We start from the raw sequence: 25,182 nt of genomic DNA, 5'->3' as shown, positions 1-25,182 counted from the left end.
TTGTATTTTTTCATTTGCCATAGTATTGAGCAGTGTATCAAGTAGTGTATCATAGCAGTGGCTGCCCATCAGCTGTGTCTGGGAGGGAGGGAGATGCCACCACAGAGCAGAGTCCCCAGGTGTCTCCCACTGGACATGCGGTGTGAACAAGAAATATCCCTATTTTGCTTCAATCCCCTGAGATTTGGAGACTGCTTGTTACTGCAGCATAATCTCTGTCATCCTGACTGACACACACCATTCGGAAAAGCCTCCTGAGGATGGGGTAATCACGCAGGGCCTCAATGAGACAGTCTCTGGTTCCAGTAACCAGGAAGAGCTGTGGGTGAAAGTTCCCTCTGATTTGACACATACACTTAACCCCTTCAACGTCAATAAATTCTGCTCATAAACTTTTTTGTTGAGCAGTTTCCCATAACATATCTATCTACAAAAATCTGTCAGTAAGCGAAGCAATCCTCATTCCTCAGTGACTTCAGACTCATCAAACTTACGGCGGATCCCGGCATTTAGATTCCATGTACAACGAGCTCCACCGTGTGGTGTTTAGAATGAATGACATTCCCTATAGGACTATAAAAGCAAGGTCACATACCCAATACCACCGCACACCCCTTGAGAGAGGGACTGTGCCTGATAAAAGAAGTCACATCCCGCTCGCTTGGGCATCAAATCAAAAACAAGACAGAAAATGTTCCTGTCCTGTGAGCCAGGAAGCAGTAGAGAGGCTGGCTTGTTTATTTCTTCATTCAACTAATAATTATCAGGCCCTACTACGTACCAGGTACCATTCCAGGCTCTGGGGATTTCACAGTGAACAGGACAGACAAAGTTCCTGCCTGAGCTGGAAAGACAGACGACAGAACAAGACAAAGTCATATATGCTATAGTGTCAGATGTGAGAAGTTACATAACCCAAAATAAATCTGGGATAGGGCATAGAGGGCGACGGAGGAGGGATTATTTTAAATAAAGTTGACAAAAGTAAAGGCAAACAGTCCACGTTTAGCCCTCCCAACGTCCCTTTAGATAAATGATCCAAATCTCAACTATATGTAAATATGAACATTCTCTTGCAGACTTAAAATGTTAAAATGCTTCAAGATGCCCAAATCTTGGTTTCTAAACATCGCTCTGTCTCAGTCCGTTCAGGCTGCTATGACCAAAATACCAGAGACTGGGTGGTTTAAACAACAAACGTTGATTCCTCACAGTTCTGGAGGCTAGGAAGTCCAAGATCAAGTGCCAGCAGATTCGGTGTCTGGTGAGGGCCCCTTCCTGGTTCTTAGATGGCCATCTTCTCACTGTGTCCTCACATGGCAGAAAGAGCAAGGGTGCTCTCTGGGGTCTCTTTCATGAGGCCACTAATCCTCCTCATGAAGGCTCCACCCTCGTGACTTAATCCCTCCCAAAGGCCTCACCTCCTAATGCCATTACATTGGGTGTTAGGATTTTAACATGAATTTGGGAGGGACACAAATATTCAGCCTATAGCCGCTGCCTGAAAACAAACCACGACTCTTTAGAGAAACCACTGATTTTTCAGGTCTGAGTCAGGAAAGGGACAAGAAGATCCTGGGACATACTGTTATGCCAGAAAATGCAGACGCATTCAAAGACTAATAACAGGGTTGTGCTAGTCTTTAACCTGCCACAGAAAACAGGTTATAGGGCTTCCAACTGCCAAATGGGGGGCTGCTTAAGTATCATGAAGAGTAATAACTCTAACCGATATTACATTGATGATTAAAATTCATGAGTTTGTGGTGATATGTTTTTAAAAAAGGGAAAGAGGCTCTGTTTTATAGAATGCCAATAGAAGATATTATAGAATCAGAGAATCATGGAATACCGATTCATGCAAGGATCATCTTGAATGTTAATTTCCTGTTGCTGATGTAACAAATTACTACAAACTTAGTGTCTTAAAACAAGACATTTATTATTTTATACTTCTGGAGATCAGAAGTCTAAAATGGGCCAGCACAGCCGCTTTCCTTCTGCAGACTCTGGGGAGAATTTGATTCTTCCTTTTTCTAGTTTCTGATGTTCTCTATACTCCTTGGGTCTCATGGCCCCACATCACTCCAACCTCTGCTTCCATGATTGCATCTCCTTCTGTCTCACTCTGACCCTGTTGTGTCCTTTTTATATGGACCCTGTGACAGCATTGGGCTCACCTGGATAATCCAGGATACTCTCCCCATCATAAGATCCTTAATCATATCTGCAAAGCCCCATGTGTTATATAATGTGAAGTACACAAACCACTTATAAGATATTCTTGCCAAAAAGGTTTAACTTGAATCTAATCAAGCCTTTAGCCCTAACTTCCATCTTACAGAAATGACGCCATAGTTAAATAATCAGACATTTGGGATGTGGGACTTGCTGTATGTCCACTACCCTAGATGCCTCAAAATTGCAATGTCATAAAAAAGGATGGGGATATTCTAAAATTTTTAAAAAGACAAAAGACATAGTAACCAAATGCAATATGTGACACTTGATTGGATCTTGGTTCAAAAAGACATTTTAAAGACAATTGGTGGAATTTTAAGTTTGGCTTGATGATATGGAATATTGCTAATGTTCTTATGTTTATATCGGATAATGTCCTTATTTTTTGGAAATGCATCTTGAAATATTTAGAAGTAAAGTTTATGATGTATGAACCTTACTTTCAAATGGTTTAGATAAAAGCAGTGTGTGTGCATGTGTGATAATTGCAATTTATAATAAGAAATACGAGGGCCGGCCCCGTGGCCGAGTGGTTAAGTTCACGTGCTCTGCTTCGGCGGCCCAGGGTTCGGATCCTGGGCACAGACATGGCACCACCCATCAGGCCACATTGAGGCGGCATCCCACATGCCACAACTAGAAGAACCCACAACTAAAATATACAACTATGTATTGGGGGGATTTGGGGAGGAAAAAAAAAGCAGGGAAAAAGAAAAAAAATTACATTTAAGAAATACGTATTTGGTCTTCATCTTGGTTCTTGTCACAGGGCTCCTAAAACCCTGGGAATTTCCCAAGTGATAAGAGTGATAGAGGGGTCTTGATCCTCATTACAAACCCCTTCTGACCACACCTGAGTTTATATTGATGCGTTCACTTTGGGAGAACCTAAGGACGGGGGCTGGTTTCCAGGAGAATCAACCTGTGATTAGAGGTCTGGAACTTTCAGCCCCACCCCTCTGACTTCCACGGACGGGAGAGGGGCTGGAGGCTAGATTGATTGCTGATGGCTAATGATTTAATCAATCACGCCTATGTAATGAAAGCCTCCATGAAAACCCAAGAGGAGCAGGTTCAGAGAGCTGCCGGGTTGGTGAACACCCGCAGATGTGGAGAGTGCGGCAGCTCAGAGAGGATGAAGCTCCACGCCCCTCCCCACGTACCTTGCCCTAAACATCTCTTCCACCTGCTTTTCCCGAGTTATACCCTTTTATATCAAATGGGTGAGATAGAAAGTAAAATGTTTCTCTGAGTTCTTTGAGCCACTCTAGCAAATTAATGGAACCCAAGATGAGGGTCATTGCGACCTCCAATCTACAGCGAAGTTTTGAAGTCATCACAAGCCCAGGTGATAACCTGGACTTGCGATTGGTGTGGGGGTGTGGAGGTGGGCGGGTGGAATCTTGCAGGATTGACCCCTTAGCCTGTGGAACCTGCTATCTCCAGGCAGATAGTGTCAGAATTGAGTGGAATTGTAGGACACCCAGCTGGTGTCCCACAATTGCTTAGTGGTGTGGGGAACCCCCACACAAGACACACACTGGAATCCGGTACCAGATTTGTGCGTGTGTGTGTGTGTGTGTGTGTGTTTGTGAAAAGAGAGAGAAAGAGAAAAAGAGAGACAGAGATGAAACAATACGGCAAAATATTAACATTTGTTGACTCTAAGAGGAGAGTATATAGTTGTGCATCATACTTGTAGTATTTAATTTTATCTGTCAACTTGGCTAGGTCATGGTATGCAGATAGTTGGTCAAACATTATTCTAGATGTTTCTGTGAAGGTGTTTTTTAGATGAGATTAAGATTTAAATCAGCAGACTGAGTAAAGCAGGTTATCCTCCATCATGTGGGTGGGCCTCATCCAATCAGTTGAAGGTCTTAATAGAAAAAGACCGATTCCCCAGAAGAAGAAGGAATTCCCCCAGCTGACCTGCTTCAGACTTGAACTGCAGCATCAACTCTTCCCTGGGGCTCCAGCCGGCTGGCCTGTTGTGCAAATTTTGGACACACCAGCCTCTACAATTTCATGAGCCAATTCCCTAAAGTATCTCAATCTCTCTCTCTCCACATTATACACATATGTGTAATCTGTATATATAATATATATGTAATATATATAGCGCATATCTAATAGGATATATATGTAGATATCCCATTGGTTCTGTTTCTCTGGGGAACCCTAATGAAATATCCTTCTTTCAACTTCCCAGTATGTTTGACAATATTTCTAATAAAAAGTTAGAAAAAAATTTAAATTTTGGTAAATATAAGAGCCCTCAGGAGTTTTAGGTGCAGTGTCTTGGTGCTCATAGCTATGCTTGTAGCAGAGAAAATTAGCCCTTATGGAGAGGAGTCTGAGTCTAGCCAGATTGAAATTATGCACCACCTGTCAGTTTGCAAATAGTTTTGAGGCTTTGCTCTGCTGGGGGCTGTGCTCGGTGCGGGGCGAGGGAGTGGCCACTGAAAGCGGTCCTTGCCAACCTCTTCCTGTGGCATCGCAGCACCACACCTGCAGGCCAAGTTCATGGGGACAAAGTACAGGACATCCGACCAGCGCTTGGTCTCGGGAGAGTGCTCTTGGACACAGGATCTCGGACCCAGGCTGCAGGTATGGATGACAAAGCCACTTCAGGGAACCTGGCTCTGAAAGCCAGTCAGTGACAGCCTCACACAGGAAAAGTCAGACGACGGGTGGCAAATTCACTCCAGTGAACATGATATAAACTCTTTTCTTCCTCTGTAACCAACAGAAAATATGCTTATGAAAAAATATATTGAGTTCTGCTTTTGGCCAGGAGACAGTAAATAGACTTATCTTTACCCAGACACCTTAAACACTAGAAAACTGACCAGATTACATGAGCCACGGCCTCAAACATTGGACAACAGGAAGCCCAGTTCTGTGACCCATAGAGAATGCAAACAGGGCACTGCCTGTGATCCCCATTTTGCTGGACTCAGGGAGAGTCCCCCCACTTCCTGGGGGAAGGAGGTCATATTGTCTGGCTCAGGGAGTTGTGGAGGATGGGCAAGTCACTTAACTGTTCTGTGCCTCAATTTCGCCCCCTGAGAGCTGGAGAGTAACAGTACCCATCTTCGAGGGTTGTGAAGAAGACATCCATCAACGTGGATAAGTTACTTAGGACAGCGCCTGGCGAAGAGCAAGTCATTAACGAAAAGGTCCAGGGAGCCACACCTGCGTTCATTTAGCACATTTATTTGTCATTTGTCTAAGACCGACTCTGTGCCAGCAGCATGGTGGGGAACTGGGTGGGGGGTACATCAGGGACGAAGATGACACAGCCCTGCCCACACAGAGGCCGTGTCCTGCAGGCTGGGCAATCACGTCCCTTAGTGACCACCGGGCCTCATGTCTCCGGGCCCAGATGGTCAGATTCTGGAGTTTGTAGCCAGACAGCAGAACCCTGTGCTGACAGGAGGTCCCACTTTGTCTGTGGAGGTAAGGCCCCCAGCCACGGTACGGGAGCTGGGTCTGTGAAGGTGGCCCTGCCAGCCATCCTGCCATGCCCCTGCTAGAGTAGACACCTCACCAGGCAAGGCCTGTGCAGAATGTCACAAACACAGCAGACAGGCTTGGGGAGGCACTGAGGACACGCTGGGAAGCTGCGTTCTTTTTAAAATAAAAACCTTGTTTGCCCATAGCTGGATTTCCTAGCAGATGGGCCAACCTTTCACAAGGCAGTGCCCAAAGCTGTTTTGCTCCTTGTCCAGCTGTGGCTGGCGGCAGAGGCAACGCAAAAATAAAGCAAGCGCCCACCTCCCCAAACTCTTCTCCCAGACCCCGCAGTCTACAGTCAGCTTGATGTGTGTTTTCTCCACCCTGTGCAAAACTGAAGCGCTTAGTGCTGGGATGTGTGCTTGGGGGCCTGGGAGCTGACACTCCAGCAAGGGGGTGAGGATGGACGTGGTGGCCTTTCTCTGACCAGCAGGGGGCTCGTCTGACTCTGGCCTCACTGTGGCAGGAGCCACAGACCCTCAGAAGTGGGGAGGGAGTGTTCAGAAGGGGGACGAAGACCCACCCACCCACCTCCTCCAGGGACAGCCTGCAGGAAGGAGGGCAGGACCTATGGGGGACAAGGTAGAGACCCTCATTGGGCAGAGGCCCAGGGGATGGAGAAGGTTGTGGCTCCCATCCTGGGTGGGAACTGATGTGGACAGAGATGGTGGAGAAAGCTGCTCCTTGTGAGGCCCAGGGGGCTTCCCAGGGGATCATTGTAGAGACACCTCAGGAGCCACCAGCCCCTGCAAGGCCAGCACAGCAGTGCAGGGGACCAGCACTTGAGGCCTAACAAGCTGGGTGTGTCCCAAACCCAGGGAAAGGCAGGGGCAGCGCCCAGTTCTCAGGTAGGGGTTGTCCATGCTCACTGTCTTCCTTTGATCAAGAAAGCGGAGCTGACACCCTCAAGGAAACCCTAACTGAGCAATGGGTGTGCTGAAGCCCAGTCAAAGACGTATTTTCTGCCCCCATATTTCTGCTTGGGGCGCTTTCTGGACCACGAAGCAGGGACAGGAGTCCCAAGCTGAACATGGTAAACTTGCTGATTGAGGAGACAGAGACAGAAGTTTAGAGAGTTTGAAGAGACAGAAGATATAAGGCAAAGTTCCAGAGAAGAAAGAGCTATGCAGTAAAGACTTATAGAAATTGGTGCAGGGGCTCCTCGAGTCTTCGGGGAACACTAAGTCATGAGCCCTTGGGGTGAAACTATGAAGGCAAGCAAAGAGTGGCCAGGAGCTAGGAGCTGGCTAACTCCCAGAGAGCTCAAAGGCCGGAATTTACTTCAACTCCCACCAGCTCCCAAGGAGATTCCTGTCCTGTTTTATCCCTCAGAGCATCCAGTGGAGACCTCATAAAGCCTCTTTTTAAATAATGGGGCTAAACTCTCCATCAAGTAAAGACAATTCTAGGGAGACCCTAACAAAGCTTAAAGACAAGCCTGGGAGGGATCAAATTAAAACACATGTGATTGAACTACCCCCCTACCAGAACAAAGTTCAACATTCTTTTCAAGTAAGACAAAACCAGATACTCAACCATCTAGAATTCAGGAAGTTCAGCATCCAACCAAAAATTACTAGACTAGCCAAGAAGTGTAAAATGTGATCCATAACCAAAATAAAAATCAGTTACTAAAAAGATATGTAAGAATGATAGAAATAGTACAACTAGCAGAAGAGAACATTAAAACAACTGTATCATAACTATGTTCAAGAAATTAAAGGAAAACATAAACATAAGAGAAAAACAGAAGATAGGAAAAAGAAACAAATGGAATGTCCAAAGGTGAAAACTACATCTGAAATAAAGCTGACACAATCCCATTCCTGCCTCTTTAATCAATACAACCAACTCTTCCCCCAAAATCCTCTGTAAGATCAGCAGTTTGCTTTGCTTGAACGAAAACCGTCATTACTTTAGTTAGCAATGAACTCAGTATTGGAGTTGTGTATTGATTTTAAGTAGTGGTCTCATGTTTTGACAATTCTGAGATTCCACTGATTCTGGTTGTTTTAAAGACCCTAACTTAGCAGTATTCAGGTGTGCTCACCAGGCTGGTGGTATCCACATTTCATTTACCTTTTAGATTTGTTTCAAGTTGTTTTTGTCTCAAAATTGATCTGTGCTCTGACTCTTTCGCTGAGCACTAATTGTTAAATTTATTTTGTTAAATGAGGACTCCTATCTAGATAACTCTTTGTGTAGGGTACTTAGAACTTTGGTTGAGATATGCACTCTTCGGTAAATATTTTGGCCATTGATTTCTTTATTCTTCAACTGCATGCTTATCTTGCTTTTAGTTCATCTATTTGCACAAAGTTTCAGCTCAAGTGTTTTTTTCTGTTGCTTTGTGTTTGATAGCTCTGTACCTGTTGGATGTGTAAGTGAGCTCGCCACAGGGAACGGATGGAGGAATAGGTCCCTTAAGTCTCCAGCCCAATCCGAGCTGAGCCCCAGGACTACGAGTCCATAAAATGTCGGCAAATTCATAGTCAAACTTTGCCTTCTGGCTCCTAAAAAACCTTCATGGAGACACTTCCTTTCTTAGCAACTCATGAAAGAAGGTCATTTTGTTTAGTCCATATACCAGGACAAAAATCATCATGTCGTTCATCTTACAGCCCCTTCCTGGCCTCTGGCTGCTCAGGTGACTTGAGACACCATTCATTAGCATATGTCTTTAGCTGACTCTAATGGCTTCTTTTTTGTCATGAATTTTTCTAAATCAAAGTCATACCTCCTTCCTGACAGAACTGCTTCTTACGTGAATTCTCACTATGATATGAGCTTGCGTACTCATCTTAGCATGACAAAAATATTTTTTAACTTAAAGTACCAATGGCCACTCTGGAGGAACTTCTGATATTCAAAATTAGTACCTTAAAGCAGAGCTCTGGAAAAATTGGGAAAAATAATATTCACAATTCAGTAGTCAACTTCTTTGGTATATCAAAGCCTTAAAACACTGATTTCAAGACAGTCTCTCTCAAAGTCTCTAGTTTACTGTGACTCATTATTTTCTGAACACCTATATGTATCTAGAGAGAGAGATGAGAGATATGGATATAGAAATACATTTCTTTCCCTGATCTTCAGGGTAACTCCTTCACTTAACCCCTTTCTATCTTTCTGCTCTTGATCTCCTAAATATGATACTCTTCTTTCCTTAGGGTTTTTCTCAGGAAAGGCTATCATACAATATCCTCTTAATTGCTAGACCAGAAAGCAGATTGATAGAAGGTGAATTTAAACCTTAGTCTAGAGCTGGTTTAAGGGCCATAACTAAAGAATTTTTTAGAAAATCAGTAAGGCCAACACAGACTTGCTGCAGAATTTGAGATTTTGTTAGATACGTGTTTTCCTGTGCTGCGTAATTTACACGGTTATCTTGCCTAATCTCCAGCTTCTCAAAAAGCAAGAAATGGTTAAAAGCAGCAGGGTGGGAAACATCGGGAGGAGCTTTAAACACCCCAGCTATGTACACGTAAAGAAAACGGCTTTGAAGGGCGGGGGGCGGGGAGGTAGAAATACACTATATAGGGACACGAGGTTTTTCTTTTATGGATAATTGAACAAAGATTCAAAATTGTAAAGGAAGTAATAATAAATTAATAAAAGACTTTAAAAATAAATTTCAGGAAATGTTTAAACAGCCAGAGTAGACAGTGGGAATAGACGTAATGCCTGGAATGATGGGAGTCTTGTTCTCTCATTGTAGATGGGCTCAGATCTGAAAGGGGTCTTAATCAGAAAAAGTACCATGGAATGGAAAACTGCCAATTTGAAGAGTTCCAACATGAACCTGAACTTTTTCGAAGAGCTTTAAAAAGTAGACTAGCTAGAAACAAACCAAACTTATGACGCTTTGGGTAAAATAACTAGCCCCAAATTTAAATAAGACCAAAGGTCCTCTGTTCTTCAAGAATAAAGTGCTTTGTCTAGGGACACTTGTAGATGTTGCAAGCAGAAGAGCCAGTGAAAGAAATAAAAAGAATCAGGGGCTGGCCTGGTGGCGCAGTGGTTAAGTTCGCATGTTCTGCTTCTCAGGGGCCCTGGGTTCGCCGGTTTGGATCCTGGGTGCAGACATGGCACTGCTTGGCACGCCATGCTGTGATAGGCATCCCACATTAAAAAAAAAAAGGTAGAGGAAGATGGGCACGGATGTTAGCTCAGGTCCAGTCTTCCTCTGCAAAAAGAGGAGGATTGGCAGTAGTTAGCTCAAGGCTAATCTTCCTCAAAAAAAGAGAAATAAAAAGAATCAGCTGTGTTTCTATACACTAACAATGAACTACTGGAAAGAGAAATTAAGAAAACAGTTCCATTTACAATAGCATCAAAAAGAATAAAATACTTATGAATAAATTTAACCAAGGAAGTAAAAGATCATACAATGAAAACTAAAACACATTGATGACAGAAACTTAAGATACAACATGGAAAGATACTCTGTGATTATGGATTGGAAGAATTAATGTTGTTTAAATGTCTATACTACCCAAAGCAGTCTACAGATTCAATGCAACTCCTATCAAAATTCCAATGGCATTTTTCACAGAAATAGTATAAAAAAATTATAAAATTTTCATGGAACCACAAAAGACTCTTGAACAGCCAAAGATGTCTTAAGAAAGAACAAAGCAGGAGACATCACACTTCCTGATTTCAAACTATATTATAAAACTAGAGTAATCAAAATAATATGGTACTGGCATAAAAACAGACACATATGTCAATGGAATACAACAGAGAGCCCAGAAATAAATCCACTTATATATGGTCAATTAACTTTTGACAAAGACTACACAATGGAGAAAGGATGGTCTTTTCAATGAATGGTATGGGGAAAATTGGATCTCCACATGCAAAAGAATGAAAATGGGCCTCTATCTTACACTGTACACAAAAATCAACTCAAAATGGATTAAAGGCTTGAACGTAAGACCTGAAACCATAAAACTCCTAGAGAAAGCATAGGAGGTAAACTCCTTGACATTGGTCTCGGCAGTGATTTTTTGGATTTGACACCAAAGCAAAGGCAACCAAAGCAGAAATAAATAAGTGGGACTGAATCAAACTAAAAAGTTTCTGTTTAGCAAAGGACCGTCAACAAAATGAAAAGGCAACCTATGGAATGAGAAAAAATATTTGCAAACCACATATTTGATAAGGGGTTAATATCCAAATATAAACAAGGAACTCATGCAATTCAATAGCAAAAAACCCAAATAACCCAATTAAAAAATGGACAAAGGACCTGAACGGACATTTTTCAAAAAAAGACATACATATGGCCATCAGGTATATGATCAATCATCAGGGAAATGCAAATAAAAATCTCACATCTGTTAGGATATCTATTACCAAAAAGTCAAGAGATAAACACTGGAGAAGGTGTGGAGAAAACAAAACCTTGTGGACTGTTGGTGGAAAAATAAATTGGTGCAGCCACTATAGAAAGCAGTATACAGGTTCCTTAAGAAATTAAAAATACGGGGGCCGGCCCTGTGGCCGAGTGGTTAAGTTCGCGTGCTCTGCTTTGGCGGCCCAGGGTTTGCCTGGTTCGGATCCTGGGCGTGGACACGGCACGGCTCATCAGGCTGAGTTGAGGCGGCATCCCACATGCCACAACTAGAAGGACCCACAACTAAAAATACACAACTATGTACTTGGGAGATTTGGGGAGAAAAAGCACACACACAAAAAAGATTGGCAACAGTTGTTAGCTCAGGTGCCAATCTTTAAAAAAAAAAAAATTAAAATTAAAAATAGAACTACCATATAACCCAGCGATCCTATCTGTGTGTGTATATATACATATATATATTTTTGATATATATACATCAAAGGAAATGAGATCATTATCTCAAAATGACATCTGTACTCCCATGCTCATTGCCAAGGTGTGGAAACAAACCAAGTGTCCACTGACAAATGAATGGATAAACAAGTTGTGGTAGAATGGTAGTGGAAGGGTCTGACTTTCAGTCATGAGATGAATAAGGTCTGAGGATCTCATGTATAGCCTGGTGACTACAGTTGATAATATTGTATTGTGTAATTGAAATTTGCTGAGAGTAGATCTTAAGTGTTCTCACCGCCACAGATAGAAAAGGAAAAGTAAATATGTGAGATGATGGATGTTAATTAACTCGATTGTGGGAATCTTCTCACGATGTATACTTAAATCACCATGTTGTACACTTTCAATTTATAATTCTATTTGACAGTTAAACTTCAATAAAGCTGAAAAAAGGAAAAAAACCACAGGAAGCAATTGGGCTGTAAGATCCATCAGGATAAGAGCTGGCGAGGCCAAGACAAACACTGAGGGCACCTCCCACACAACCTTAAAGGGCCCAAACTTTTGATGAAACCATCCCCATCACAATAGGAACAAACTGGCCGCATTAAATAACAGATGGGAGACTTTGTCTGGGATAATGGAAGATACGTCAATTTCTATTTTATCTGTAACCTACATAATTTTGGGAAAAAAATTTAAAGACAGGTCAGAGACCAAAAGTGACCCAGTTGCATGCAGCTTTTTGACCATCTCCAATAAGGAGGGAGACATGCGAATAAAACCACGTTGAATCCTCCATACCAGCCTGCCCTTCAGCTGAACATCCCCAAATGACCCCAGTTAATGCATCATGGAGTAGAAAAATTGCCAAGTCAAACCCTGCCCAAATTCACAAGTAATGTTAAGTGATTGTTGTTTTAAGCAACTACATTTTGGGTTGGTTAAACAGCAATAAAGAACTAGAACAATTTTGTACAAGAAAAGCCGATAAATGCTTGACTTTTAATTCTTACCAATTTTTAGAATAATGAAATGAGTTAGTGCCCCAAAGACTGCCAAAGCTATCCAGTAATGTTTTTGTGTGTTCAGAGTTTCATTAGGAACTAACAGCTTTTAAAAATATTTGGTGTTTCACTGCATGCAGCCATGACTCTTACTGACGCTCACATTGTCCCACCTTACCCAGAGGAAGCCCTTTCAAGTTGCCCCTGTGTCCTTTCAACATTACTCCAGTCATTTTTGATAGCGTCCTTGCTTTCTGGCCCAAGAATATCTCTCAGGCTAATTTTGCTTATTTTCCATACAGATCTGGAATTGCTCCCAAAGCCTGGCTCCTTTTGCTGGGAAACCACATACAAAGACCACAGTTTGGGCATTGGATACTTTTTTCGAAGAAACAAAACATTAGTTACATTCCACTCCCTCTCTCCCCAGATGGTTGCCACTATAATGAATTTAGTGCCTTATTAATCTCTTGCATTTTTAAAAAGTTTTGCAATACACACATATATTCACAAATGATAAATCATACTGTTTCATTGATTCTAAATCACACATTCTCCTTCTATTTTAAATCATTGAATTGGAGATGCATCTTATAGTTGATAACAAGTGATAGTTTAATTGGTTGCATTTTTTCTTTTTAGTAATATGCACCTTATTGATCTATTAGCCTATCTATTTCATCTAAGATTAGCTAAAACAGATTAGCTTTTTTATACTTTACAAAAATTGAACCATTTGAGCTTATTTTTCTTGCTAAACGTCTTAGCAAACTTTATTTAGGTAAATTTGCAGAAAATACCTACAATAATTTACATATAATAAAATGAACGTATTTTAAGTCCACTGTTTTAATGTCATGATAATTGTATAAAGCCTGTAATCCCCACCATAATCAAGATATATACAATTTTCATCACCCCCAAAACCTTTTTACACCTTTGCAGTCACACCCCCTCCTCCACCACTACTCCCACCGCAGCCCCAGGAAACCACTGATTTACTCTCACTATAGATTAAGCTTTTCTAGAATTGCACAGAAATGGAACTATGCAGTAAGTAGTCCTTTGCGTCTGGCTTCTTTCACTCGTCTATCCGGTTATCTACTGACGAACATTTGGCTCATTCCAGTTTGGAGTCATTAAGAAAAAGCTGCCATGAACATTCACATACAACCCTGTGTGGATGCAGGTTTTTACTTCTCTTGGATAAATACCTACGAACAGAATGGCTGGGTCCTAGGGAAAGCAGATGTTTGAATTTATGAGAAACTGCCAAAATATCTTCCAAATGGCCGTACCATTTTACATTATTACTAGCAGTGTCTGAGGGTCCCAGTTACTCCCTGTCTTCACTAACACTTGGTCCTGGCAGTTCCTATCATTATTTAAGTCACTCTAGTTGGTTTGTAGTGGTTATCTCCACGTGATTTTGTTTTCTGATTGACTACAGGTGCTGAGCATCTTTTCATGTGTTTATTAACAATTTTAACATGTTTTATGAATAATCTATTCAAGTTCTTCAATTTCATTGGGCTGTTTGACTTTTTGAGCTATAAGCATTACTTGTAAGTTCTGGATACAGGTCCTTTGTGAAATATACGTACTGCAAGTGTATTCTCCCAATCTGTGACCTGGCTTTTCATTTTCTTCCTGTCGTCTTTGAAAGAGTTTTAATTTTAATAAATTCCAATTTACTGATTTTTTTCATGATTCATGCTGTGTTCTAAGAAACCTTTGCCTAGCCCAAGACAGCAATTTCTATATTTCCTTCTAGAATTTCTAAGGTTTTAGCTTTTGTTTAGCTATGATCCATTTTTCAATCTAAATTTTGCACTAAAATTATGTATAGTATGAGGCAAGAGTTGAGATTCTTTATTTCCCATATGAATATATAGCTATTCCATTTGTTAAAAAGACTATCTTTTCCTTGAACTACTTTGGCACCTTTGTTAAAAATCAACTGTCCAATTGAATTGGACAATTCAGAAACTGGAATTCAGAAATGGTTTCCAAATGGATTCCATTTGGAAATGGACTCCAAAATGGAGGGTCCATTTCTCAACTCTGTTCTGTCCATTGGCCCTTAACATTTCTTATAAAATAGGTCTACTGGGAAAAATTCACTTATCTTTTCCCTGTCTGAAAAAGTCTTTTGTCACCTCTTCTGAAGAATATTTTTGCTGAACATAGAATTCTAGGTCAACAGGTCTTTTTTCTATCTGCACTTTAAAGATGTCAAGCCAAGGTCTCCAACTTGCAGTTTGAGAAAAGAACTACACAGTCATTCTCTGTATGGAACGTGTCTTTTTCTCCAGCTGCTTTAGTTTTCTCTGGTTTTCAATAATTTGATTATGATGTACCTTAGTGAGGTTTTCTTCGCTACTCTGCTTGTTGGATTTCTTGGATCTGTGGGTTTATAGTTTCCATCAATTGGGAAAATTTTCAAACACTATTTTTCACATTGTTTTTGTCTCCCTCCCTGATTTCTGGGTCTCCAGACAAACAGAAGACTGGATATTACCCCACAGGGGCTGAGGCACAGCCGTGGTTTTTCGCTTTGTGCTTTAGTGAGCTTCACATTCGCTGAGCCTTAGTTCCGCAGCGACCAGTGTGCTGTAATTCCATCCATTCCTCCTCATCCGGCTAGTGGCCAGAGGTACTCAAACAGCGGCAGCGACATTCAACAACACATCTTACACATACTTGAATTCTTGGTATAAATGTATTAACCACAAATAAAACATTTAAGGATTATTAATTTAGAAATGTGTAAATATTTTTTTCAATACTTTATTATGTCTATAAAATTAGTTTTTGTATATATACATATAAATCTAAGATTAGAAATTATACTGAATATGACACCAACAATTGTGGTGGTGTAGCTTTTTGACTTTGAGCTCTTTTGGAGAAGGTGATGACAATCTTTGGAAATGCTTTATTATATCATGCCAGTATACTACAAGGAGTATTTCAAGACAGTACCACAGTAATCCACAGACTGCATTAAATGAAGATCACCTGATCCAAAAGTTTTTCTTCCTTAGCTTTTCACGGCAATTGCTAACAGTCCAATAAGCTGATTTTTCTGAGAAAGATTATTCTAATAACTTTCGGTGTTCAATCCGTGCAATGGTCCAGTCAGGCTTTACTCCTTGTGTAAACTCCCTCTGAAATCTGAGAAAAAAATTACAAATAATGTGAATCTTACATCAGTCCAAATACCTCTTGAATAACTATATAATTTGCAAGTGTACATTAGAGGCAGTTTTTAGCAACATGCTAATAGTTAATGGTAAATAAAAATCAAAACCAAAAAGGAGTTTAATCTACCAATTCAATCACAAAATATATCCTCATAAAATGAGAAGTACATGCTCAGCTAAAATGAGTATTTTTAATGGACTATCTAACTCCAACATCTGCCAGTCCTTGATAGAAACTTAGATATTATTCTGTTGTTAAATACTAGCTATAATATGCCTAATATGAAGAGAAATACACTGGACTATGGGGATGCAAACAGCACTTCAGTGGAATTTGGTTTATATACATTAGATTGATCTTGAAAATAACAGTATTTATGAGCTGCCCATGATCTAAGTAGGGAATATCAGAAGAACTGAAAGTTGGTGTTGATTATAGTGCTCTTTAATTACATATGCTGTCTTAAAAAAGAGACAACTCGGTAGATTTAAATGAGTACTTAAATATATAGACTATTTTTGATAATTACAAATAAAGCAAGATTCAAAAAAGACAAAAAGCACATTTCTTTCAAGAAAAATGAAAAAAAATGAGGCTATAATTCCCTTTTACCTTAGTGAAACAATATACTTTCTTTCTCTGGTCATTTTTGGGATTTGTTATTTTAAAGGAAATTTGTACAACTTTGGTCACATAATAACATTCTCTTTTAAATAAATGTTAAATTATGTCTCCACTAACTTGCTTGATATGTTCACTGTTCCAAATTTTATTAGCAAAAAAATACACTGTAGTGTCTTTTTAAATTAATTTGCTAACCTCCTACTAGACAGTACCTCCTTAAGGGCAGGAGCCTTTCAATTTCGTATCTGAACCCACACCAGAGCACTTGGTAATCAGATGTCAATAAATGTCTAATGAATGGATGGTCCACGTGCCTATTATGGCAGATTTTATTTTCCAGAGATGGCCATAGGCCTATGTCCCATCCCATGTGCTCTTCTGCAATGTGACCGTGCTGTTACCCCATCAAGAGGTGGAGTCGCTCCATGCCCTTTCAGCTCTGCAGGTCCTGGGACTGTGCTGACCAGCAAACCATGGCAGAAATGGTGTTGTTGGGGGCTGGCCCTGTGGCTGAGTGGTTAAGTTCGTGCGCTCCGCTGCAGGCAGCCCAGTGTTTCGTTGGTTCGAATCCTGGGCATGGACATGGCACTGCTCATCAGACCACGCTGAGGCGCGTCCCACATGCCACAACTAGAAGGACCCACAACGAAGAATATACAACTATGTACCGGGGGGCTTTGGGGAGAAAAAGGAAAAAAATAAAATCTTTAAAAAAAAAAAAAGAAATGGTGTTGCTCCAGTCCTGGGCATAGCCCTTTACTCGTCTAGCATCTTCTGTCTTCTGCCTCTTGGAAGCCAACCACCATGTGAAATCTGTGACTAGCCTGAGACTACCACAAGCCCAAGCAACGAAGAGAGGCCTTGGAGAATGAGACGTTACATGAAGAAGCCAAGTAGCACCAAGGTGCCTTCGTGGAAAGGAATCCTCCAGCCTCTGCAGCCCCAGGCGATGCCAGGTGAAGCAGCAAAAACCCCACGGCTGAGCCTCTCCAAATTCCTCAGCAGTAAAACAGCAGGCAGAATAAACAGCTGTCTGGAACTACTGAGTTTTGGAGTGGTTTGTAACGCAGCAATAGACCGCTGAAACATCGTTTCATTAAACTCAGCAATATTACCTCTTTCTAATTTCTGAACACTCCTGTTTCATGGCCAGTATGTCTTTATGACTTCCTCTCTTCATAAATAAGTTGTCAAATTTCAATCCTTTTCTTCCTAAAGCTCCCTTTAGTTTTCATACCTTCATACTACTTTCCATTTTCTGGAGAAAGGAAACAATGAACTGTGGTTAGACTTACTCGTAGCTTGCACTAAGAAGTTGTTTAGTTTCCACGTTCTGATCCCCCAACTTAACCTGGAACACACTGGCTCCACTTATCGTTTCACTGGGGATGCTGGCACTGGTTAGATACCAAAAGCACATCAGGATGTTAACAAACTTCCTTCCTTAGAGAAAAAACACACACACACATACAAATACAAATCACAATAATCTATCATCCACATATCCAAAATGGAATCAGAAGTTGGCAGTAGTTACACAGTGTTACAGATCAAATTGTGTGCTGATTCTAGCCTAACCTAAGATACCTGTACCGATACCTTTCTATTTTCAGAAAATTCTCTTAAGAGTTTATGACCTATTTGCCTCTTCTCTGCATCGCAGTAATCATAGCTACTATTTACTGAGCATGTACTATTTACGGAGTGTACTACGTGGATTACTTTCAATTTGTGGCATTTTCTAAAATTATAATAACAGATATCTGTGGTCAATCCAAATATGAGGGGGAAAAACACATTTCTTGTTGCTAAATAATTAACTTTACCCCAACTGCCAGAAAGAAGACAGCCTTCCATTCCCTCCTAATTCACTTTGCTATGACCGGTGATTATGACAAAGTCCTGTGTAAAAATCAGGGGGTGACCATGGTGCTGACACGCAATTTGAAATATTAGGGGAGAAGAAAATATTTATCACTAAGAACGTTTTTTACACTAAAGTTCTATAAATATCCACTTGTACCAAAAAAACCCCACCATTCCATGATTATCCCCTAGTTTAGCTTCTCTGGACAATACTGGCTCATTTACAGTTGACTCTGCTGCTCCAGTTACCTTTCTCATCGTAGTAGATGGAGATGTCTCCTGTGGACGTGTACACGATTTCATCGATGTCAGCAGCAAGGGCATTCTTATGGTTGTCAGGTAGGGACGTCACCTTTTCTTTCAACACATGTAGCACCTGAGTTTGCAAAAAGCAAACCATAATTCACCTATTGAGTTTATGAAAGCTTTCAAAATTGGAATGAATTTTTCTGAACCTATTTTTAAATTTACTACCATATTTATTCATCTTCAAAAGCAATGATGAAAGGCATCTAATTATTCAACTAGATAATTCCTAACAGAACATCCAATATAAGAACAACTGAAAGACATATTTCCTTACTTATGCCTTAAGTACCAAGTCATTCTATGCTTTTATATGACCCAAAGCACCCAAACAGAAAGACACAGGGACTCTACTTTGGCTGATGGTGCACACACTATTTTTAAGCATAAATGAGAACAATGTACATAATTTTATTGCAAGAGAATAATACATTTATTTTTAAAGGAAAATTAAAAATATACTTTACCTCTTTGGCCACAAATTCTTCCAATAGATCGAATTTACATTGTGACAGCAACTTGGACACATGAGCAAAAGCCTTAAAAAAATAGTGAGGGGGTAGATGTTGATTACTGTTTCAAAATACCATACAATGTATAATGCTCACACTTCAACGGCTAAGTCTAACAGAGACTCTTTTAGGAGAAAGGCCATAAACAACAGCAAACACTAATACATCAACGTTAGGCACGACTCCTTCAAAGTTGGTTGGCTTTTCTTTTCTCATACAGCCTTCCCCAATATATAGTAGTAAGTGAGCAGACTGCTAATTATGTATCCACCCTCAGGACGTGGGAAAAGAGGTTGTGGTATACACACTAGATCCTCGATAAAAATCCTCCTCTATATCTCCTCTTAAAATAGTGAAGTAATCAACCACCCTCACTGTTCGTGACCCCCTCTTGATCACGCAGACAGCAGGGGGAAGCAGCACAGTCCAGACCACATGGGGCGTCTGAAGATCTGGGGTGCAGTCTGAATCTCATTAAGACAGGTAAGGCAGGGGCCAGCCTGGTGGTATAGTGGTTAGGTTCATGGGCTCTGCTTCAGTGGCCCAGGGTTCCTGGGTTCAGATCCTGGGCATGAACCTACACACCACTCATCAAGCCACACTGTGGCAGCACCCCACATACAAAATAGAGGAAGACTGGCATGGATGTTGGCTCAGGGCTAATTTTCCTCACCAAAATAAATAAATAAATAAATAAAGATAGGTAAGACAGGTTGGGAAGGTGGGAGAAGAGACAGTGAGTTTACAGTCTAATACAGTGGATCCAAACTTGAAGTATGAGGTCCCACTTTAAGTGAGGGGGAACCAACTGCAATCCCCCACATTCCCAGGAGTGAGAAATGAAACTGTGCATAGACTCTACCTGTTGTCAGTCTACCTGAGGAGGGAGGCAAGTAAACCGGGAAGTGCGAGGATTATGACGGGGGTAATGTATCCGCAGGCCCTCCAGGCCCAGTTCAACTCACCCCATCTCTTATCAACAGAGTGATTACGAATTATCTTTCAGAAAAACTGCAAAGTCACATAGCTAGAGTATGTGTAAAGGAAGAATTCATGACCTGAAATGACCCGGGAACTAAAGATTCTCCTCCCCATGGAACCCAAGGACGAGGATGTGACTGGAACTTGAAAGTCAGACTCTTATTAGAAGCGAGGGGTCCTTCATTCAGGAAGATCCGGTGTTAAAATTCCTTCCCCACCCTGTCATAAATGTGTAAACCTTACCGTAAATGCTTGAAGCCCAAAACCTGTCCCACGAGCATTTCCGCAGGCCAGCCTGTCCTCCCTAACCTCTTAAATTTCACCCCAAATCCTGAATCAGAGAGAGAGCTCTGAGGGCACACGCCCCCTGTCTCCCTGCAGATCCATCTTGCAGAATAAAAGCTGATTTCCCCCCTAAAGGCTGATGCCACAATTAATTGGCTTGTTTATGTGCATTGGGCAGACAACCTCAGTTCCATGTGGTAAGAGTAAGAAGAGGATGATTTGAGAGCTTACAGAAGAGCCACTTAAGCCAATCTGGGAAGATCAGAGGGGGCTTCCTAAAGAAAGTAACTTCTAAGATGAAATCTGAAGGACCGGCAGGAGAAAGGATGCACAGGCATGCCTGACGGACAATACCACATAATTGTTACGGGCTGGATTTTATCCCCCCTAAATTCCCATGTTGAAGCCCTAACTCCCAGTACTTCAGAAGTGACTGTATTTGGAGACAGGGCCTTTAAAGAGGTGAATAAGTTAGAATGAGGCCATGAAGGTAGGCCCTACTCCAATCTGGCTGGCATCTTTAGAATAGGCAATCTGGATACACAAAGACACACCGGGAGCACATGCACACAGAGAGAAAAAAAAAAACGAGTGAGGACGCAGCAAGAAGGCAGCCAACTGCAAGCTAAGGAGAGGCCTCCGAAGAAACCAAACCTGCCAAAAGCTTGATCTCGACTTCTAGCTTCCAGAACTATGAAAAAATTAAGTTCTGTGGTTTAAGCCACCCAGACTGTGGTATTTTGTTAAGGCAGCCCTAGCAAACTAGGACAATAACGGAGTAGAATTTTGAGAAAATGCATACATCCAAATGGATTCAAGAACCTCCCGCACTTAGGAGGCCCTCGGGTTCAGGGACACTGTATTCTTTAGTAAGCCTTCACTCGTGGAAGATGGGTGCTATTTGGACAAAAGAAACAACGACCATAACCATCATGTTGAAACCCAACCATTAGACTCTAGTTTGTGTGGCCAAGGAGAACCACACATGAGCAAATGATTCCATAAGGTAATAATGAACCATTAAGAGGCTGCCCGGATAAGGCTTTGATGACACAGGAGTGACTAACCTAAAGAGGCTTCTAAGAAATAGCCCTCTTTTTCATAGCATAGGCTAAAATGTGCAAGCAAGATACAGGAAAAACAGCATATGACTGATGTGGTTTCATGGCAGTTAAGAGGGAAATATATGCACAAATCAGTGGTGTGATACTGTGATATAATAAGAAATACATATTTAGTCTTCATTCTGGTTCCTGGCACAGAGCTCCTAAAACTTCTAAAACTTCCCAAGTGAAATGGGTGAGACGCATGTCTATTGTTATTCAAAATAAGACCCTTTCTGAGTTTAGGCTAATGAAGTGACTCTTGAAAGACGGGGTCGGTTGTCAGAGGAACTAACCATGCGATTAGAGCACTGAAACTCGCAGCCCTAGCTCCAGACTCCCAGGGAGGGGAGATGAGCTGGGGATTAGGTTAGTTACCAGTGACCAGTGATTTAACCAATCATGCCTACAGAATGGAACTTCCATAAAAACCCTAAACAAAGGGCTTCGGAGAGCTTCTGGTTGGTGAACACATGGAGGTGTGGGCGAGTGGTGTGCCCGGAGAGGGCATGGAAGCTCCACACTCGTTCCTGCATGTCTTGCCCTACCCATCTCTTCCATCTGGCTGTTCCTGAGGGGTATCCTTTACCAGAAACCGAAACAGCAGGTAAAGTTCTTTCCTGAGTTCTACAAGCCATTCTAGCAAATCATGGAACCCGAGGAAAGGGGATGTGGGAACCCCTAATTTATAGCTGGATGGTCAAAAGCATGGGAGGCCTGGACTTGAGACTGGTGTCTGAAGTTGGGGCAATCTTCTGGGAGTGAGCCCTTAACCCGTGTGGTCTGCATTAACAGAGTCAGAGCTGCTGTGAGCTGCCCTGATAATGCCTTGATGCCACAGGAGTGTCTAACCTAAACAGGCTTCTAGGAAATAACCCTCTTTTTTCAAAAAGGTTAAAATGTGCAAGCATGATATACAGAAACACACAGTATATGATTCACATGGTCTGTTGACAGTAACAGGGAAGACGTCATGTTCTATGTGTGGATCAGTGGAAAACAGGGTCAGTGGAGCTAACACAGCTGGTTATGGCTTGTACGGCACTGAATCACCTACTCCCCTGGCTCACGTGATGAATAAAAACTTGCCTTGATTGTACTTAACCATCCTGATTTCCGGTGACTCTGGAGGACTAAGACTGCTTGCAGAGTGGGTCACAGGACAGTGCCTCTCAGCACTCGCTAGCTATGCATCCCTAAGCCAATCGTTTCACCTTTCTGGAACTTGGTTTTATGATCTGTAAAGGAGGATTAGACTAGAATGATGAGGTCCAAGGTGCCTTTTTGTTTTCATGTTCTATGATTAAAGAAAGACAAATCTTAATGAACATGATCCAGTTGATAAGTTGATAGTCACAGCCCAAGATATCTTGCTGGGGGTTAGCCTAAGGAGAAAGGGCAAGTGAGCCCATGACAGCAGACAAACTAGCTAATGTTTCTGCACCAGATTACTCCCAAGCCCTAGAATTATACGCATGCATGGGAAGGTGCAGGTGCATCATGAGATCTAGTAGGGAGGTTTTCTGACCGTGTCCTTATAAATCTTAGGTGTTGAAAAACTGATTTGCTTGATCTGAATGGCATGTTAAGCAACCAATGTTTTAAGGGAATCACTAAATATTTGCCATGGATGACTCAACATTCTTTTTGGAAATCAGAATGGTTAAATGTGCAAAAATGGACTTAGATGAGGCGAAACTGTATAAAGACGGGCTGATGAAGGGGTGGAGATATTACTTAACAGCAAGGAGAGGGGCTTAAAATAAGTAACAGCTGGAGGACCTCTAGGATCAGAGAGTGACTAAAAAGTGTCCCAAGCTCCTCTATGTGTTCAGAGGAAATATAGGGACCAAGGCCTGATTCCTGCTCAGGTGGGGAGAGGATTTCCATTCCTTACTGACATATAAATGAGCTGGTACAGTCACATATGTCTGTCACCAATGAGCTCACATGTCACCAGTGGACATTGTGGAGAACAGGAGGATAATGCCAATTTACCTACACAGGGACAAAAAATTTTGAGAACTGACATGAGCAGAGGCTTACCCCTCAGGATGCTATTAATCCAGGTTGCCCTTTGCTTTTTAACTTTTTTATAAAGCAGTGAAGAACTGACTCAGGGAAGCAGGAAGCAGGAGTTAACATGGACACTGATTATATAAAGTTGAAAACTAATTTACAACTCACAGGTCATATAAGTAAATATAGATGGCTTTGGTTACAGAAATCATCTGAAATAAATTAGGAGTAAAAATACCAATACTAGTCTACAATCAATATTGTACAATGATTACACTGATGTCATAATTTTAAAGTATATGGCGGTATGAACTGAGAAATAAACTAGATCTCTACTATTTATCAGCAGTTCCGAAATGTTTGGAAATAACAAACTCTAAGAGATTCAAAAGAAAGTTATAGATGGACTTTCATCCTAGAAAAATGCATGTACACACAAACTCTTCGAATAATTTGGGGACCCAAAGCTACTGTTATGAGGCAAGAGCTTAAAGGCAGGGTATCATTAGCCGCTCAAAGAGGGACATAAGCGTCGGGGTCCGGGCTCTGAATCACCAAAGGCTATTTCTCAGTGTGCAGAGTGCTGTGCACTTCTCAGTGACCAGGTTGTCTCAATAAATTCTTAGAAAGGGGAAAACTGTTCATTCTAGGTTATTCTTTAAAGACTACGATGGGCAGGGTCGCGTGGTGTTGGAGAAAAGGGCAACAGAGCTCTGTCAAATAGCTGACAAGAAGTTCTGTCTTTCTACTCAAACTGACATCATAGCACTTTGGAAGAGTTATCTCATTCACTCTTCAACACCATCTTAACCCCTCACTCATTCATTCAACCAACATTTACGGAGTGCCTACTACGTGCCGGGCATTGTCTTCTTCATTTTACAGAAAATCACATCCAGAAAAGATAAAGCCATGTAGCTTTTAAGTAGCAGAAACGGGCTTTGAATCCATTTTTTCCTGATTCAAAACCTGTAGGGAGTGGAAAAGGTAACGGGGGGATTCCCGGGGGTCGTAATCGAACCCCTCCTCCTCGGCGACGGTGCAGACACACCCCGAAGCGTAATGTAAGTCAAAAGGCGGCCGGCTCACCCCGCACGGTCCGGGGTAGGCCTCCCCAGTGAGCACTCGGGCGTGTAAGAGCGGAACGCAGGAGCGGCGACAGGGCACCCCAGGGAAAGGAACACACCTGCTTCGCTCCCTCCGAGAACTCTGCGATGCTGAACTCCCGGTCGAAATAGGCCCAGATAAGGAAGGCGTAAATTCGAGTCCGCACCCAATTGATGGGGTTGGAGAAGCCCAGGATGATCATCTTGGTCTTCTGGCGCGGCTGCGGCCGCTCCTCGGTGCTGTAGCTGCGCCCGGGGCACGCGGGGAGCGCGGAGAGCGCCGCGGCGCGTCCCTGAGCCCAGAGCGGGGGAGGCCGGGGTCGCCGGGCAGACAGCGCCCAGGCCGCCGGGGCCCCAGGGCCGCGAGGAGACGGGGCCGCGCCCGAGCCCAGGAGGCGACGGCAGCAGCAGCAAAGTCCAGCCGCACCCGGAGGCCGGGGTCGGGTCGCCCCGCCGGGCACAGGCCGAGAGAGCAGCAACCGGGGCAGCAGCCGAACGGCGAGCGCCATCTTTATGACCTTTTACCCCTGTGCCGGCCTGTGCTGCCCCGAAAGATAGTCGGTGGGAAACCGCCTCAGCGGGGTTCGGAGAGAGAGCCTGGAGATT

General features: G+C 42.2%; 1 protein-coding gene across 3 annotated transcripts; it reads right to left on the bottom strand.

The window, feature by feature from the left end:
• Positions 1-13,309: 13,309 nt before the first annotated feature.
• Positions 13,310-25,130, bottom strand: MAIP1 (matrix AAA peptidase interacting protein 1). 3 transcript variants are annotated; one of them, XR_011528507.1, is made up of 5 exons: positions 24,657-25,085; positions 19,038-19,109; positions 18,514-18,640; positions 17,694-17,795; positions 13,310-15,744 (listed from the first exon to the last, which is right to left on the bottom strand). XR_011528507.1 is itself a non-coding variant. In XM_008535037.2 (5 exons), the coding sequence occupies exons 1-5, from the start codon at positions 25,083-25,085 to the stop codon at positions 15,666-15,668; spliced, it is 855 nt and encodes a 284-aa protein (XP_008533259.1). In that variant the 5' UTR covers positions 25,086-25,130; the 3' UTR covers positions 13,310-15,665. The 3 variants fall into 3 exon arrangements, 1 of the variants encoding a protein (XP_008533259.1); XR_011528508.1 differs by lacking the exon at positions 17,694-17,795 and adding an exon at positions 17,514-17,656; XM_008535037.2 differs by having other exon boundaries at positions 17,694-17,841; positions 24,657-25,130.
• Between the last annotated feature and the right edge of the window lie 52 nt (positions 25,131-25,182).

Source organism: Equus przewalskii, chromosome 17, assembly GCF_037783145.1.
Source record: "Equus przewalskii isolate Varuska chromosome 17, EquPr2, whole genome shotgun sequence".
Classification (NCBI taxonomy): Eukaryota; Metazoa; Chordata; class Mammalia; order Perissodactyla; family Equidae; genus Equus; species Equus przewalskii.
The sequence above is the reverse complement of the archived record's forward strand: the minus strand, read 5'-3'. Positions and strand labels throughout refer to the sequence as shown.

Excerpts from the sequence above, each read along its gene's own strand:
- MAIP1 (XM_008535037.2), bottom strand. The coding sequence starts at position 25,085 with ATGGCGCTCGCCGTTCGGCTGCTGCCCCGGTTGCTGCTCTCTCGGCCT. Across the intron at positions 18,641-19,037 it reads AAGAATTTGTGGCCAAAGAG|GTGCTACATGTGTTGAAAGA; the intron begins GTAAAGTATATT and ends TTGCAAACTCAG. Across the intron at positions 15,745-17,693 it reads CTTCTTAGTGCAAGCTACGA|ATTTCAGAGGGAGTTTACAC; the intron begins GTAAGTCTAACC and ends TTTTTTTCTCAG.